The 16,517-nt window shown below is 33.4% G+C and overlaps 1 protein-coding gene across 1 annotated transcript; it reads left to right on the top strand.

The window, feature by feature from the left end:
- Positions 1-7,259: 7,259 nt before the first annotated feature.
- On the top strand, positions 7,260-14,634 carry LOC143535976 (uncharacterized). The gene is made up of 9 exons (XM_077030077.1): positions 7,260-7,371; positions 7,462-7,545; positions 8,275-8,384; positions 8,499-8,549; positions 13,160-13,303; positions 13,384-13,473; positions 13,559-13,665; positions 14,202-14,286; positions 14,356-14,634. Exons 1-9 carry the CDS (start codon positions 7,260-7,262, stop codon positions 14,452-14,454), a joined length of 882 nt encoding a protein of 293 aa, XP_076886192.1. The 3' UTR covers positions 14,455-14,634.
- Positions 14,635-16,517: the final 1,883 nt, after the last annotated feature.

Genomic DNA, 16,517 nt, shown 5'->3' with positions numbered 1-16,517 from the left:
AGAGACTAATGACTATAATGATAATTAATAATTGTATTAAATGCAAAGATATCAATTATCAACATCTTATCGATATTTTGGTTATACCCTTCAATTTTAAACAGGGCTAGCCAGAAGCAGAGATCAGAGATACATTGCTATTTCATTCCTCTCGAAATTATCAATTTTCATGTTCAAAATTCTCATCTTTGTTCAGCGGTTTTAATCATCTACTACTATAATATTTTGGTGATACCCTTCAATGTTCAAAGTTCTCACCATTGAGACAAAAATAATTGAAAGTTGGGACCGCTGGTAGTGATTTTTAAAGTTGGGATTATTATCGACCAATACACAAAAGTTGAGATTATTTATTTCCAATTTCCAAAAAAAAAAAGAAATTAAACCTAAACTGCTACAAAAAAAAAGTTTGAAAAAATTGATGAAACACGAAATCATACAATAAAGAGTTACGCTTAAAAAAATAGCTTAGTATTGTAAATTGTTCACTCCTATTTTGTAAGGGGGTTCACTCCAATTTTTCTATATAACGTTACACTATTATTTCAAAACGTGGGGTTCCCGTGAACCCCCTATTATGGATCGGTTAAATAACAAACGCATATCGTAACCGTTGCAATGGTTTTATGCAACGATTGTGTTCCATTGTAATACCTGCCAGTACTCTATAAGTAGGGTTTATCCGTTATCAAGACACCAAGTTATAATGCCATTGATTGTTGCATTTGTTTATTCAATTGTATACTCACAAAATCACAAATCCGTTGTTTTATCGATTATCCATTCTAATCATTTTTTTATTCAATTGTATACACACACAAAATCACAAATCCATTGTTTTATCCATTCTAATTGATCGGTTTTCTAAAAAGCTCTCAGACCGACGGAATAGGAGTGCATGTGTCTGGATGCGAGTGGCAGTATAAATGGTCGGCTGGCATTATAATCGGTCGGCTATCAGTTCTAATAGGTTGAAACCTATAGTTTAGAAAATGGTCATTTTGGGAATTTTAGAAAAGGTGGGCTAGTCAAGGAATATACTTGGTCAAAAAGGTCATTTTAATTATTATTATTATTATTATTATTATTATTATTGCATTAAATGCAAAGATATCAACATGTTGATACTCTGGTGGCTGATACAACCTTCGACTTAAATAGGGCTAGCTAGTGGCAGATATCGGAGACACATCATGATTTCATTCATCTCGAAATTATCAGTTTATCTTAATTTCTCATTTTTCATTCATCTGCTGTAATGCTTGAAATCATCAACCCAGGAAAATACCCGATGTAAGCAAATTTTCTGTGTATCGTTTCTGAAAATCATCTTTTCACTTTGTTCTGCCGTTTTCTGTGTTAAAATTTATTCATTACTCACTCTATAAATTGATCTTTTTGCAGTCAATCGGAATCGGATGATCATGACATGTTGATTGTTCATAGCGCCGGTTATTGCAGCCTAAGGTAAAAAACTCATATATTGATTTTTGTTGCTTCTCATGTATTTAAAAGTATACTTGATTTTGATTCCGGTTGTCTTAAAACTTTGATTTCTAAAAACTAAATTATTTTTTGTTAAAGATTTATTGATATATGTGTATTTAGGGTTTCAAGGGCCGGGTACAGAAAGGGAATGATCATGTTCATCAATTAGAGAATAATGAGCGAAGCCTGTATGCCAGGAAGAAGATCCTGGAAAGAGAGATGGTACTTGCATCAATCCTTAATTAAAACTACCCATGAAATTTTCATGAAATAAAAAATGTTCAATCATTTTGGAATTATTTATATAAATCTCAATTTTTCATGTAGATGCTCGAATATCGTGGCGAGCAAGTGAGGCGTCGCGTGGTGGATTTAAGAGAAATAAGATGCCGGTCCAAAGGCAAAGATTTTTATTTGAGTCAGCTTTATCAGATGTCAAATAATTCAAATATCTAATGTAACAAAAAGTTATAAATCGATCTATATGCTATATGTTATGTTTTAATTTTTATGTGACAAGGAGTTTTTGTTGTGAGTAAACACTTTTTTCTGCAGCTATTTAAGGTCAGTGACAACCTTGTAATCGACTCGACAAATAAGGGGAATATAGCAAGATTAATAAATCATTCAGTATGGTTACAAAATATAAGTGTCATGTCTTGAAAATATTATTTTGGTTACTAATTATAGGCCCTTTTTCAATGCAGTGCATCCCAAATTGCTATGCATGCAAGGATTTTGAGCATGGGTGCAAGTGACAGCAGAATAGTTCTCATAGCCAATACTGGCGTATCAACTTGTGATGAGTTAACGTATGTCTTTTTCCACTCACGGGTTCATTTATGTAGCTCACATTCGTTCGGTTAGCTAATATTTTGAACTCTTTTTGTGACAGATATGATTACAAGTTTGTTCAAGATGAGCATGATGATCAAACAAAAGGTACCGTGTTTATGTAGAGCTCCCAACTGTCGATATTTCATGAATTAGTTTTGATACTAACATCATGCTATTTTTATACTCAAGATCTATACACCGAGAATGAGGCATTAGAAGAATTTGCAGGTTACAGTCTTATTGCTATAGATCTAATAATCTTTCTCTTGTTTTAGGTGTGAATATGGAATGTTAAAATTTATTCATTAATACTCACTCTATAAACCGATCTTTTTGCAGTCAATCAGAATTGGATCATAACATGTTGATAGTTCATAGCGCCAGTTATTGCAGCCTAGGGTAATATACTCCAGCTTCTTATATGTTTATGTTTAATTGATTTTGATTCCCGTTGTCTTTAAACTTTGATTTCTATAAGTTAAATGAATCTTTCCTTACACCTTCGGATAAAGACCAGGTTCGGTTTATATCGACTGAGTGCACAATTCCAAACAGAATTCTTGCTGGCTGGACAGAGATTAAATGAGCTGGAATTTCCCAAGATTAAATGACTTTGTTAGATATGAATTTCTCACATGTAAAGCTTAGGAATAGATATGTCAAAGAGTCAAAGTTATCTATGTAATTAGAAGGGATAGAATTGTAACACATCACAAGTTGTTAAGTGATGTCGTTTAGCGATTATCGATATGTATAAATAGGATACATCGATCAATGAAAACGTTTGTTGCTCGTCACTCCAATTCTTGTTATTTGTTCAATCCTGGGAAATAAATGGTATCAGAGAAAGGCTTAAATCAATCAAGAATCAATTCCTGGGAATAACTGATTTTGAAATTGATATTCTTGAATCGTTCCTTACATGAATTGATTCCTGTTGCTGAACTGTTCAATCTATTTTTTCTTTTTCTAATCCCAAATCGTGTTTCTTGTTTTGGCGGATATGAGTGGCTCGGAAGTGCAATTGGGCTGCAAAGAGTGCCAGATCAGATGGCAAACAGAGGCCAGACTAAAAATGTTGTCAAAGAGAAAACAAAGTTTGCAGCCATCATAATCTCAGCCGCCACCATGTTATGGCCGGCCAGAAAATCGGCCTCCGGTGATGGCGCCGGAAAAACAGATCCCAGCCATCACAGGTCTGCCACCGCTTTTAACCGACATCACCGCCGTTAACCGACCATCATTCCGGCCACCATAGATCCACAGATACACCAGCTCCACCCTAGACCATCATCCTTTCTTACCGCTGGAAAATCGACTACGGTGATAGGCTCTTCGCCTGAAAAACGAGGTATCTTGCAAGTCACACTCTGACCATTTACTCTCCTTACACCGGACAACATAGCCGCCACTTTAATTACTTCATACATACATACCTGAGGTCGTTCACGAAAAACGATAACATTCCGGCAGCTCATCATCGTCATCAGTGGTCGCCGACAACCATCGCCAGAAAACCGTTCCATCACAGCCACCACCGTCGTACACCGACACCAGAATGGCAGCAACCACCACCTCCCTCACCGTCACCATCAGCAGCCCCACCATCCTCCGACGCTCACTCACCGCCTCCCTCACCGTCACCTTGGTTCATCCCCGTTTGCCGCTGGAGTCTTGCCAAAGAGGCAGCGTCGGACTCTCCTTCTCTCCAAACCTCTCACACTAACAACTTATAACCGCCTACAATCCCAGATCTGCAAACAAGACGAGCTTCAAACACCTTTATTTTCTCGGATCTTCAAACTTTATTTCCAAACTTCAACATTATTTCCAAAACTTCAAGAAATTTAACGTCTCGGTTTGGGTAGTCGTGGAATTAAAACCCGAATATCAAGAACAAAGTTGAATCAGAAGATTTGCCCCCCTCTGATACCAATTGTAGGTCCCGAAACCGGATTTGACAACGAACGGCTTTGTTCTTGATAAGTGCTCGAGACGGGTGCGGTAAATCAAACGACCAAACATAAATAATATAACGATAATATAAATGAACGATCTCGTTGTCAGTTAAAGATTTGATATATGATAAACGAACCGACCCACCCAAGGTGAGCTCCCCTTGGGTGGATGATTTACACCATGGATAACACACACAAACTTAACAATACAAAGTCCTATTTATAGACAAAATAATAACATTCTAGAAGATTTCTTCCCGTTGAAGCTAAGCGCGTGCCTGAAGCTCTTGTCTCGTGTCCGGACCTTTCATTAATTATTATCTTGACCGTGAATAAATAATGGGTTTCGTAATTTGATATCGCAAGTCACAAATATTGGCCTTACATGGACAATTAGACAAGACCTTAGGATACAAACAAGATAACCATTATTTGGGCTTACATTCATGTATTTAAATTGTTTGTTATATTTGGATATTGTGTGTACTCTTTCAATAAAATAATTAATTAGATATTGTCACATTTTATGTATAATAGTATCTTCGAGCTGTGAGCAATCGGATCACGCCCCGACATTTCCGCCTTAGGTTGAGGGTGACATGTAGCATGTATAAAAATAAAGTCAACTAACTAGTAGTTGATGAGAATCACACAAGTTTGATATATACGTAAAGAAAATCATACAATTCTATGAACAAGTGTAAAATGCAAGTAACGTCCTTTCCAGTTGGTAACAACAACTGTACTCAGATAATTGCATGCAAGGGTCCTTTCCAGTTGGTAACAACCAACGTACTCGGATCGGAGGCCCCTTTCCCACTTATAACACGACGGTCCTGAGTTCAAAGGGGGGCGTATGATCATACTTATCGAAGCACCACTTGAAATTGAATCAAGTAAACAAGTAAACATACCAGTCCATATACGAATTGTAGTTTGAAAAATAATAACTAAGTAATTGCTTTGAATAGGATATACATGCGCGTTAATGAAACCGAAGTAAGAAGCTCACCTTGAAATTTGTGAATAACTTGAAATAAAAAACCAAAAGCGCGTTAACAAAACCGAAGCGATCGAACTTCACAAACTATAATTAAAACAAAAACCCAATGTAACTAACGAGATTATAAAAGTTAAATAATTTAGTTTTAGGAATTATGCATTATTTTAATATGTATTTTATTATTTTAAGAACATTTAATATTATAATATTACTTTAATTTTTAATGGTAACTTTTAACGATTATTATTACTTTAATATTATTTAATTAATAGTTTATTATTAATAGAAGAATTCTAACGTTTATAAAACATAGGAATAAGATTTTATCTCGTCTACAATTATTTAGTGTATATAAAGATATTAATGAAACTGATATATACTATATTATAAATCGGGTTTCATGAAACTTATCGTATATGAAAAGGTTGCGTTTTTGAATGAAAATACATAAAATTTAATTTATGAATAATTTTATTTAGTTTAAAAATAATTTTTAATAATTTAATTGTTTATAATAGATAATAAATGATTTAAAAAATAAACTAAAAAAAATGCATTGACCCAGGTTCAAACCCGGGTTTTATGATTCACACTAACAAGGGTTAACCATTAGACCAGTTTGCTTAGTTGTTAAAAGAACAAAAAGAATTTTATATAAATACAAACACAAGATCATTTTCTTCTTTAGAAATCCTAAGTTTCAATTCTGTTAAACCATCACATATTCGTTGTAATTAGGTTAGGGGTTTTATTAATCGGGTATAAATGATTCAAATGCACATAACTATTACCTGATAATGTTATGAATTGAGGATGAACGGAGTTCGCCGGAAAAACGGACTTGGGTGATTAATTTGGGTTCTAGAGCCTGTTTTTGTTTACTTTGTAAATGTTTTTACTACTTAGTCATACAATGTTAAAGTAGAATTTGTTTTATGTCCCTATCATATAGCACATATAATGAATATGTTATCGAGAAATGTGGAGGGGATACTCGCTTGCACCCTGAAATTGTTTTGGAATCGTGGTCACGAGCTGCTCGGGCAAAAAAAAAATGATAGAATGTATAAAGTAGATTATTTTGCACAACCTAAATCATTTGTCTATACACTAGCGGATTCAACCCCCCTTTTGGATACCCGAACATTTCTTGTCACAATCAGCATTTGGTTGTAATTTCCCTGTTGTTGTTTCTTGGTCTCGAGGGTTGCCTTCTTTTTTCATTTAGTTTTGTTGAGTTATGTTGTAATTGATCAACTGAAATTCAAATTTTTATGCTTTGGGGGATAGTAATGGCTAAATTCGACCTTTAAATCAAGTAATTTAATGTTAATTATATTAATGAGAAGTATGATTTTTAAAATCCTGAGTCAAAATATAGGTTTGATGGTTTATGGATTTATGACAAAAAAAAAGACTATTATATTGTTTTTTTAAGGGTTCACATGTGTTTATTATTAGTCTATATCATCATAAACAAATTTGTAAAGAAAAGCTATCACGTTAGTACGTCCATCTGCTAAATAGATAAAGGAAACCTAATGCCTTATGTGAGACCTGGTGACCACGAGATAAAGAAAGTTTAATTGACCTAACTGATATAATAATGAAGTTTTGTTATCTTTCTACAAATATAGTTGCAATTAAAATGCTGAATAGAATATTTGGCAACTTAAAAGGGGCCCATGAATTCTTCAGCTCTAGAACTTTGTTTTTGGCATGCTAATTTCACTATCCAAAGAGTGGATGTGGCTGCCACTTTATTGTAATCGGTTTGTTTTTAAATAAAAGTTAGAGTTTTTACGATAAAAATAATAAAAACGCGAGGGACTAAATCGTACAAGTCACAATAGTTGTGTGAGGCTTATTGCTAAAACCCTAATCGATACCCTGCTCTTATCGTCTCCACCTCTTCTAAACCCTAACTGCTCTCAACTGCAACAAACAATCATCGTGTGAATCAAAACAAAAGCATGCTTCGAAGGAATGTGAGGCTGAGAAGAGAATACCTGTACCGGAAGAGTCTGGAAGGCAAAGAGCGTTTGCTTTACGAGAAGAAACGCAAAATCAAACAAGCTCTTGAAGGTTTGTTTGTTATCGATTATTATTCTATCTATCAATATCAGTGTCAATTCATTATTATTAACCGATTTATGTATTCGATGTGGTTTACAGAGGGGAAACCAATTCCGACTGAGCTGAGAAACGAGGATGCGGCTCTTCGCCAGGAAATTGACCTCGAAGATGAACGAACCGCTGGTAAGTTTCCTTCTGTATGTTGCATTATATGCTGAAAATTGTTTTGAATTATATACTTACTGTTAAAATTGTAGCATAAGTAGGAGTGTCTCGTTTAGCTTACTGGAGCTCTAGCTCGGCTTGTTTTGAGCTCAACTTGGCTTGGGCTCCTTTGTTATTTATAAATTAAGTTATTATGTGCATTTACAATTGTTTTTTTATACTTTTAATTATAATTTTTTACATACAACAGTTGCACTTTATATGTTATTTAGTTATTTTTGTTTTGTGATAATAATACTTTTACAAATTTATATTTAATATATTAAATAAAAGTTATATAAACAGTAGGTTTGTTTAGGTTCCCAAGCTAGCTTGAGCCCAATAAGTGAAGCTCAGGCTCAGGCTGGTTTAATAAACAAGCTTATTTTAGGCGTGAGCTTGTTTAAGCTCGGCTCAGAGTAGATCACAAGCGACTTGTTTACAACCCTAACCATAAGAAGTATTTGGAGAATGTTAAGGTTGTAGCCGGATACTATATTTCTGATTGCTGTGATAACTGTTAAATTTATGAAAGTAATCTGTATGTTAGTTCTATAGATAGTGGTTCTATGTTGGGTTTCATTCCATAAGAAATTAGTTTTAATGTTTTGTGGATAACAAATGATTAAATGGTATTCGTATCTCTGGGATTATTTGAATTGTTTTGGCCTTGAAAGTAACATCGCCTTCTGCTCTTGTTAAATTTAGTTCTAAGGTCAACCATAGATGATGAATATGCAAATGCATCTGATAGAGATCCAAAGATTCTGCTAACAACATCTCATGATCCAAGTGCTCCTCTTAAGCAGTTCGTAAAGGTTTGCAGTAATTATTATTATCAGTACCTTAAGATACTTTAGTTTGTTTTCTTTTAGTTTTTCTACTCATATTGTCTTCAAAAAGCAGTTGTTTAACATGGCTGTTACTTGCAGGAATTGAAGTTTGTCTTCCCTAATTCCCAAAGAATGAACCGTGGTGGTCAGGTTAGTTAATTGTCTTCCCTAATTCTTAAATTTACAGACTGTTTCTTCTTTTCTTTTATCAGGTGATGTTTAATAAATTCTCAACCTTTTCAATGCTGCTATTTTTACATAAGCTTTTATATTAGATACTTTTGTTTAAAGCATAAAATGTCTTAACGTGGTCTTGGGAAAATTATGAAGACTTGATTAGTGAGCATTAGAAACTTTTAAAATCAGGATATTGCTACTGTGAGGAAAGACTGTGAGTATCCCAAAAAGTATCTAGCTTGTAAATGCTAAACTGCTGCTTACAGCTCTGTTTTTTGTGAGTGTGATTTGGATTTCTTTTCCGTGACTGTGTGTTTTGTCTTGCATTCTGTGTATTGTTGGGATATGATATATTACTTGATTCATGTGTGGGTTTTTTCATCTGGGCTCCAATTTTGTATGTTTTTTGGGTTTCAGATTTAGGTGTCTGTGTGTGTTTCAGTTGTGAGGCTGTTTAGGTTCTTCAATCATATTATCTCATCTCGATGGAAATTTTCTACCATGTTTCACTTAATACACAACACGATGCTGTTTGGTTTTTGATATATACCAGTAGCATGCATTTCTAGATGATAGTCATTATAGACAAATATTCATTATATCATAAGCAGCTTATCAGGTTAAAACGAAATGCATATGTAACACTTAGTCAGCTACATATTCATTTCTAGGTGACTGGCATTTCAGACAAATATACTAGCTTATCAATTTAAAAAAGAAATGCATATGTAACGCTTAGTCAGTTACATATGCATTTCTAGATGATAGTCATATCAGACAAATATACATTATAGCATAAGCCAAGAATAAACTTAGAACTAAGGGTTGGTACTTGTGGACATAGGAGACCAATTTTGGACTTAGTAAAAAATGCCTTAAGTCCTACACAATCAAACCAAACTGTATGTTACATTATATTGACATGATATTAGTGATTATTAAATACATGATTTTTACATTGCGACTACTTAGATTGATCACGTGCTTGTTAATGGCAAGTTTAAATGTTAAGAATAAAGAAGACATTCTAGGTACGTATCATATGTATTTCGTTGTAGGACATAGCTAGTTATCACTGTATACAAAGTTAGGTGGATAAACATATGTGAACACTTAATACATGTGTGCTATCATGAAATAGATGATATCCTTACTTTTGAGTTTTTTTGCATTGAACTAGTCATGTTGTTGATAGTTACTTCATGTAGATCATAAATGTGCTAGCTTTAAGATTTCAATGTTTTCATCATATGTGCAATAATATAATTAACTTAGTCCACTTGAAGTTGTATAATTAATTATGGCATTTATGTTTACTATTTTTGGGCTGAGTTTCTATCATTCAAATAGTTAGGCTCTATGCTAATTAGCATGATCATATGAAAACATCACTAAATTATACCGACTTATTAATCAATGTAGAAAATCATAAAAAAAAAACTTGTTTTCGAATACAATTCTAACATTTTGGGTTCAGACTTTCAACTGAGAACAAGTAACGAGTGCTTAATTAGTATTAAGAAAGTATTTCATTCAACTATTTAAATAATCAAATAAACATTGTAAGCTTTCGCCTATTTTTGATTGATACAAGTATTTTTGTTATATGTTATTTTTATTTTTTCACTATTTATATATTTTTGGTAGTTACGTGACTGACTGACTTACCCGTTCAAATGAAATTTAACCCACAGTTAATTTTGTCAAGGATATGAGAAATTTGAATAAAAGTTAACAAATATCGAAATTCATATGCATATATATTAGTCAAACTAAGTGGACGATGAACAATTAACTCTTGGACATGGCCCCTAGGAAAAATCTAAAAACTTACTCAAAAGAAACGGTTTAAAAAGTCACCAAGAGAACTAGGGTCCATTAGCATGAAAGATTTATCTACAAGTTGTCATGTGGATGACAAAAGGCTGGTAACTAAGATCATGGGAGTTAGCAATGACATTCTTAAGAGACTTATTACACACGTATGGTTGATGCGAACTCGATGAAATTTGGCGAAAAGAATTTCATGCGAGTTTTTTTGTCGAGGTGGATAACGGAGGTTAAGTGCTTTCTGACCAAACATACTAGGATGGTGGCCGTTGGAAACAAGTTTAGAAATGTTTTGTTTTAGAGCATAGATGCTGATGAAGATGATAATGTGATCTATGTTTATTAACCTCCTACATCACTTGTTTTTGGGATTCCTATTCATCCTTATTCCTTGTCCAAGGTTTTTAAATAGATAGGTTTTTAAAATCTTAATATTAGAAGATTTTTGGCTTATTTTTGAAATGTTTAGGGATTTCTATTCATCCTTATTCTTTGGACCAGGAATAAGGATGAATAAAATCAAAGAAGCAAGTGTCGTATGAAGGTAATAGACATAGATCCCATTATCATCTTCATCCAAATCTATGTTCTAAAACCCAGCATTTCCATAACTTGTTTTCAACAGCCACCATCCTAGTATCGTTGGTCTACGTTATCCTCCTTGTCAAAACTTGCACGATGTTGTTTCGTTAACTTTCATCGACTTCACATCAACCATACATGTGTTATAAGTCTCTGAGGAATAATTGCTGCTTAGTCCCATGATCTTGGTTACCAGCCTTTTGTCACCTACATGACAACTTGTAGATAAATCTTTCATGCTAATGGACCATAGTTCTCTTGATGACCTTTTAAAGCCAATTTCTCCTGTGTAAGTTTTTAGTTTTTTCCTAGGCACCATGCTTAAGAGTTAATTGTTCTCCACTTAGTTTGACAAATATATATGAATTTTGATATTTGTTATTTTTATTCAATTTTTTTTCATATCCGTCACAAATTAGTTGTAGGTTAAATTTCATTTGAACGGGAAAGTCACGTAACTACCAAAAATATATAAATCAAATGAAGAAATAACAACAAAGTATTTGTATCAATTAAAAACAGATGAAAACTCATAGTGTTTTATTTGTTTATGTTACAGATTAAGCACTCTTAGTTGAAAGTTTGAACCCAATATATTAGAATTATGTTTAGAAACAGGTTGATTTTAAAATGCATTGTAGCCATTTTTTTTTGCGATTAGGTTGATTTTAAAATGCATTTTAGCCGAAATGATTTTTTTTTTTTTTTTGCGATTATCTGTTAAATTCATATATTGTGTCATATTCTTCAATTTCAATAAATGGGATAAAAGTAACAAAAATTTTGTATGTATAATCAAACATGTTGCCTTCTTTACAGCATAGATGTATTTTGGAATAAAATCTTATTTATAAGAGTAATTCTTAGGCCCATTTTTCAGGCGAGGCTCAATAAATGCGCTTCTAGTTCCTAGGCGAGCGCTTCGGCATTGTCTATACCAAGAACATGAGAACATAAAAGTCGAGCAAAAGAAACGCAAGGGTTGTTATTGAAACTTAGATCTAGGAGAAGTCAAAGGCATTATATTGATACATTTTGTTATTCAAGTTTTGGTATTACATTTGAATGCTGACTATTTTAGAACTTTTGGTACTAATTAGATGATATCAAATGCTATATAATAACTTTTATTTATTTTATTTGAAGAATAGTATTATTTTTCATATACATAATATGTTTTAAATGTTTTATTTAAATGCGCTTATTTTTCCTCAGGCCCTCGCTTTTTTTTGCAACTTGCGCCTAGGCCTTGGGCGAGGTCTAGGCGCCTTGAGTGTGCCTAACGCATTTGATAACTCTGGGCGTGATATTGTTTATGTGTGGCTTGTGGAGCATAAATCTCATGTGGACTCTCAAATATATTGTTTTTATAGTAGCTTCATCTATTATCGCCATGCTTACCAAATAAGGTTATATATTAAAGTTTAATACAGATTGTAAACATCCATTTGCATCGTAACTAAAGCAAAATAGCAAATGAACTTAATTTATCACAGGGAAATGAACTTGTTTAAATCAGATTTTTTTAACTTAGGGAAAATGTATGACATATTCACTATTAGCATTTAGCAGTGTACACAAGCTAATATTCCCCCTTCTGTTTTAGACTTTTTAGTTGTTTAGTTGCACTTAAAGTCAAAATGATAAAAAAAACATGTATTACATACAATTATAAAAAGAACATAAAATTAAGTAACAAACTGTATAAAGTGTGACCATATGAATTAGTTTATGACAGATAGACATTGAGATGAAGAACATTGGGAGTGAGTTCAAGAATCAGAACATTAAAAAACGGACAAAGGGATCACTTTTTGGAACCATATAACTACAGCTATAGTATCATTACTTAGTAGCCAGTTGCTAGATCTATTTGATATATTTATGTTGGAGCTATATTGATATCGTTATTTGTTCGTTGAATGTTGATGTTATTTCTGTTTTCTAGTTACCCGCGTCATGTGTACCAGTTAGGAGAACTCACTTGACAACGGATACCATAATGAGTTGACCAAGATTTCCATATATGATTTGTTTTATTTTACATGCATCTCATGGGGACATCACTATCAACTTCTTAACATTTGTTTTGTACAGCTTTTATTATTCAACTAAGTTGAATAAACATTTTATGAATTGTATTCAGGTAAATAACAATGTGGTTGTTGCAGGTTATATCTGAAATAGTCGAGACATGCCGATCACACGACTTCACAGATCTTATATTAGTTTATGAACATCGCGGTACACCTGATAAAATAGTTATCAGTCACTTACCGTATGGTCCAACTGCTTACTTTCAAATCCTCAATGCAGTGAGTGATTTTTCTATTCTTGTCTCTCTTATCAACTATTTTAAACTTGTTTTTAGTATCTAATGCAAATTGTAATGTAGGTTGCAAGACATGACCTTAAGGACAAGAAGGAAATGGGAACTGTTTCAGAGGCTTACCCACATCTCATTCTCAACAACTTCTCTACGAAGGTATAAGTTCACTTTTTTGTCATAATGATATTGATTGTCATCGTTCGTTTTTTTTATGGTGACATTTCATTGTATAATTGAGTAGATTGGTGAAAGAACAGCAACTATCTTGAAGCATCTTTTTCCGGTGCCGAAACCCGATTCAAAACGCATCATCACTTTTGCTAATCAGTCAGATTACATTTCTTTCAGGTAATTTATTGACCCTTTTTTACAACTCCTGTGGTTAAGATAATGGCACTCGACATGTTTTCGTGTCATTGGTTGGTTTTAATTTTACTCAGGGATGGCAAAAAACCCGAACCATAAACCCGTAATTTTTTTTATTTTACTCAGGGATGGCAAAAAACCCGAACCATAAACCATGTTTTCATTTCATTCGAGTAGCTTAATTATGTTGAAAAATAACTCCTTTTATTTTTTCTTTGTTAAAAACATACATTATATAAAAATTATAATAGACAAAAAAATGTATTTGAAAATCCCAACCAGTATTTTTTTTAACAATAATGGGTATACCCGATACCAGTTGGGTAATTACCCGACAAATACCTGATGGGTATTGGGTCGGGTGTGGGACATGGCTTTACAATCGGATATGGGGCTGCCCGTCCTTTACTCGTTCCATTGCCTTTAACCTGCCAAATGGGTTAAGCTAACTAAAGAGGAAATGGGTCAAATGGCATCTTCTTTGATAGCTGATGGTTTATTATTTTGTGTACGCATAGGCATCACGTGTACAGACAAAGCGGCGGTCCAAAATCAATCGATCTAAAGGAAGTTGGTCCGCGGTTTGAGTTACGGTTGTATCAGGTAATGATTGTATATTTTAAAATCTCACTTTCATATATTGTATCTAAAGTGTGATTTGTTTGTTTGTAGATTAAGCTTGGAACAGTTGATCAAGAAGAAGCGCAAACAGAGTGGGTATTAAGGTCGTTTATGAACACCTCCAAGAAGCAAAAAGTGTTGGGTGAATGACAAATTTACCCTTATTGTCACAAGTTTTGTTGAATTTAAGAATTCTTTATAATATGTTAGCAGCCTATTTGTGCCTTGTTTAACCTTAAATTCTTTGTGTTATATGATTAACCTTGTTTAGTTTAAAAGTTGGTGGTGCTTTGTATAACATAATTGATTATCTTACAAATAGGGGTGAGCCGTCAGCGTTAACCAGTTAACCGAATCATAACCAAAAGGATCTATTTAATCAATGGTTTGGTTTTATATTTTTTTATCAATGATTTTCAACGATTTGGTGAACTGAATCATAACCTGGCTACAACGGGTACGCTAATCAATAAGATTGATGAAGTAGCAATTAATGCAAAAACAGCCAATTGGAAAGCAAGAGTCATGCTTTTAATCCTCCAAGCTACCAACAAATGAACTATACCATTTGATCTCTATATCAGTCAAAAATTATACTAAAATACATCATAAAGGGATTTTACCACGAATCCATTGATTCTAATTGATTCTATATGATTTATTATATTACTACCCTCTTTACCACTATGCAACTAGGCTCAAGCTCGTTTGTCTCGATTTATTTTTCTAAAGCTTAAGCTTAGCTTGTGAGTTGTCTTTTTAAGTTTAAGCTTGGGGTTGGCTCGGGCTTGATCCGATTATCATTTATTAATTAATTTATATATGTTTTAAATTAAATTTGTATTTCGGGAAAACCTTAAACAAGCCAACGCTCGGTTGTGCGGTGTAAAATTAAAATAGAGAAGTCAAAACGAGCTTCCCATACAAGTCTTGAGCTCGGGCTCGTGGTTGTATGAAAAATCTGAGTTAGCTTTCTATAATATAATAATTAGTGTATAATCGACAAGGGAAAGCTGAGTTACCTTCTTAATGTTGGTGATTATGGTAAAGACTGAAGAGACTATGGCATCTCCACGTGACATTGCACAATTGACTGTATGAACTAGTGGAGTTTAATATTTGCTTCAGGTTAATTTGTAATTGCATCTATTTGACTATTGTCAGTTTGAAACTTGGATAACCGTAACACGTTGACATTGAGCTATTTGACTATGTCATGGTGGCGCACTAAAGCCACTGGTCTCGCTTTTTATGTTGTAAGGCACTTGGCTATGGCATTGTTTGGGGCGGCAATTTTTAACCCAATGCAAAATAAGACACATAATTAATTAGGCTTTGGATTAGTTAAGATAACTATTTGGTTTTTATTTGTTTTAAAGTGAAATTAAGTTTATCTTAAAATCTATCACTTTTTAACTTCCAACAACTTTACTCGTTAGTGAAATTAAGTTTATGTCATAAAAATCCCCAACTATGTGCCGATTAATTGCTAGTTCACACCTCACCAGCCGACTAGCGACTAGTGATTACGACAACATAGGTTTTAACTAGCCATGATCAAATCGTAAACATTCGCTTCATCTAATCTCAAGCTAATTAAAAATGAGAGATTGTTTAAATTGTTATTAAGTTACTACGTATTACTCAACTTCACAATTAGATCAAACGAGTCGATCCAAACATGACATGATTTAGTGTCTAATAGAGGGAAACTGTTTAAATTGTTATTAACAGAACACACAAATAACATGGGTCAAATATGCAATAACTGAGAAGTTAATACTTGTACAGTCATATGTATGGCACAAATAGCATCTTTCTAGATGTAGTAAGATAGATGAAATATGTAATTTCTTTTCATTTAATTATACTCATGCATATTCCCTTCTATTTGATAATTATTTCCAAAAGATGAAAAAACAAAACTTTAGATGGCATCGAAATTGTATTGGAACAAAAAAGAGCCATTAATCATATTAGTCTAGTTACTTATTTACAATTTTTAACTAATTTCAAGATTCTAAGGTGTATATATATATATCATCAAACCATGCGTTCTATTTGATAACCTGTTGAAACCAAGTTCCAATTCAACTAACACAGCTCCATATTCTAAAGCGTGTTGTTATGGGCTGCGAAAGGGGCTTCAAAAGTTGATGTGGCATGACTTTAATATTCAGCACATTGCGCCGAGGCATTAAAGACCGGGCAGA

The sequence above is a fragment of the Bidens hawaiensis genome, unplaced genomic scaffold (assembly GCF_021521415.1).
Source record: "Bidens hawaiensis isolate Kalapana, Puna unplaced genomic scaffold, B.hawaiensis_p1.1 tig00010730_1, whole genome shotgun sequence".
Taxonomy (NCBI): Eukaryota; Viridiplantae; Streptophyta; class Magnoliopsida; order Asterales; family Asteraceae; genus Bidens; species Bidens hawaiensis.
This window is presented reverse-complemented; position numbering and strand designations above follow the sequence as displayed.

What these genes read in the sequence shown, in the direction of transcription:
- LOC143535976 (XM_077030077.1), top strand. Translation starts at nt 7,260, where the DNA reads ATGCTTCGAAGGAATGTGAGGCTGAGAAGAGAATACCTGTACCGGAAG. An exon ending in ACTTTCAAATCCTCAATGCA is followed by an intron (nt 13,304 to 13,383) that starts GTGAGTGATTTT and finishes ATTGTAATGTAG; the next exon opens with GTTGCAAGACATGACCTTAA. An exon ending in TCAGATTACATTTCTTTCAG is followed by an intron (nt 13,666 to 14,201) that starts GTAATTTATTGA and finishes GTGTACGCATAG; the next exon opens with GCATCACGTGTACAGACAAA.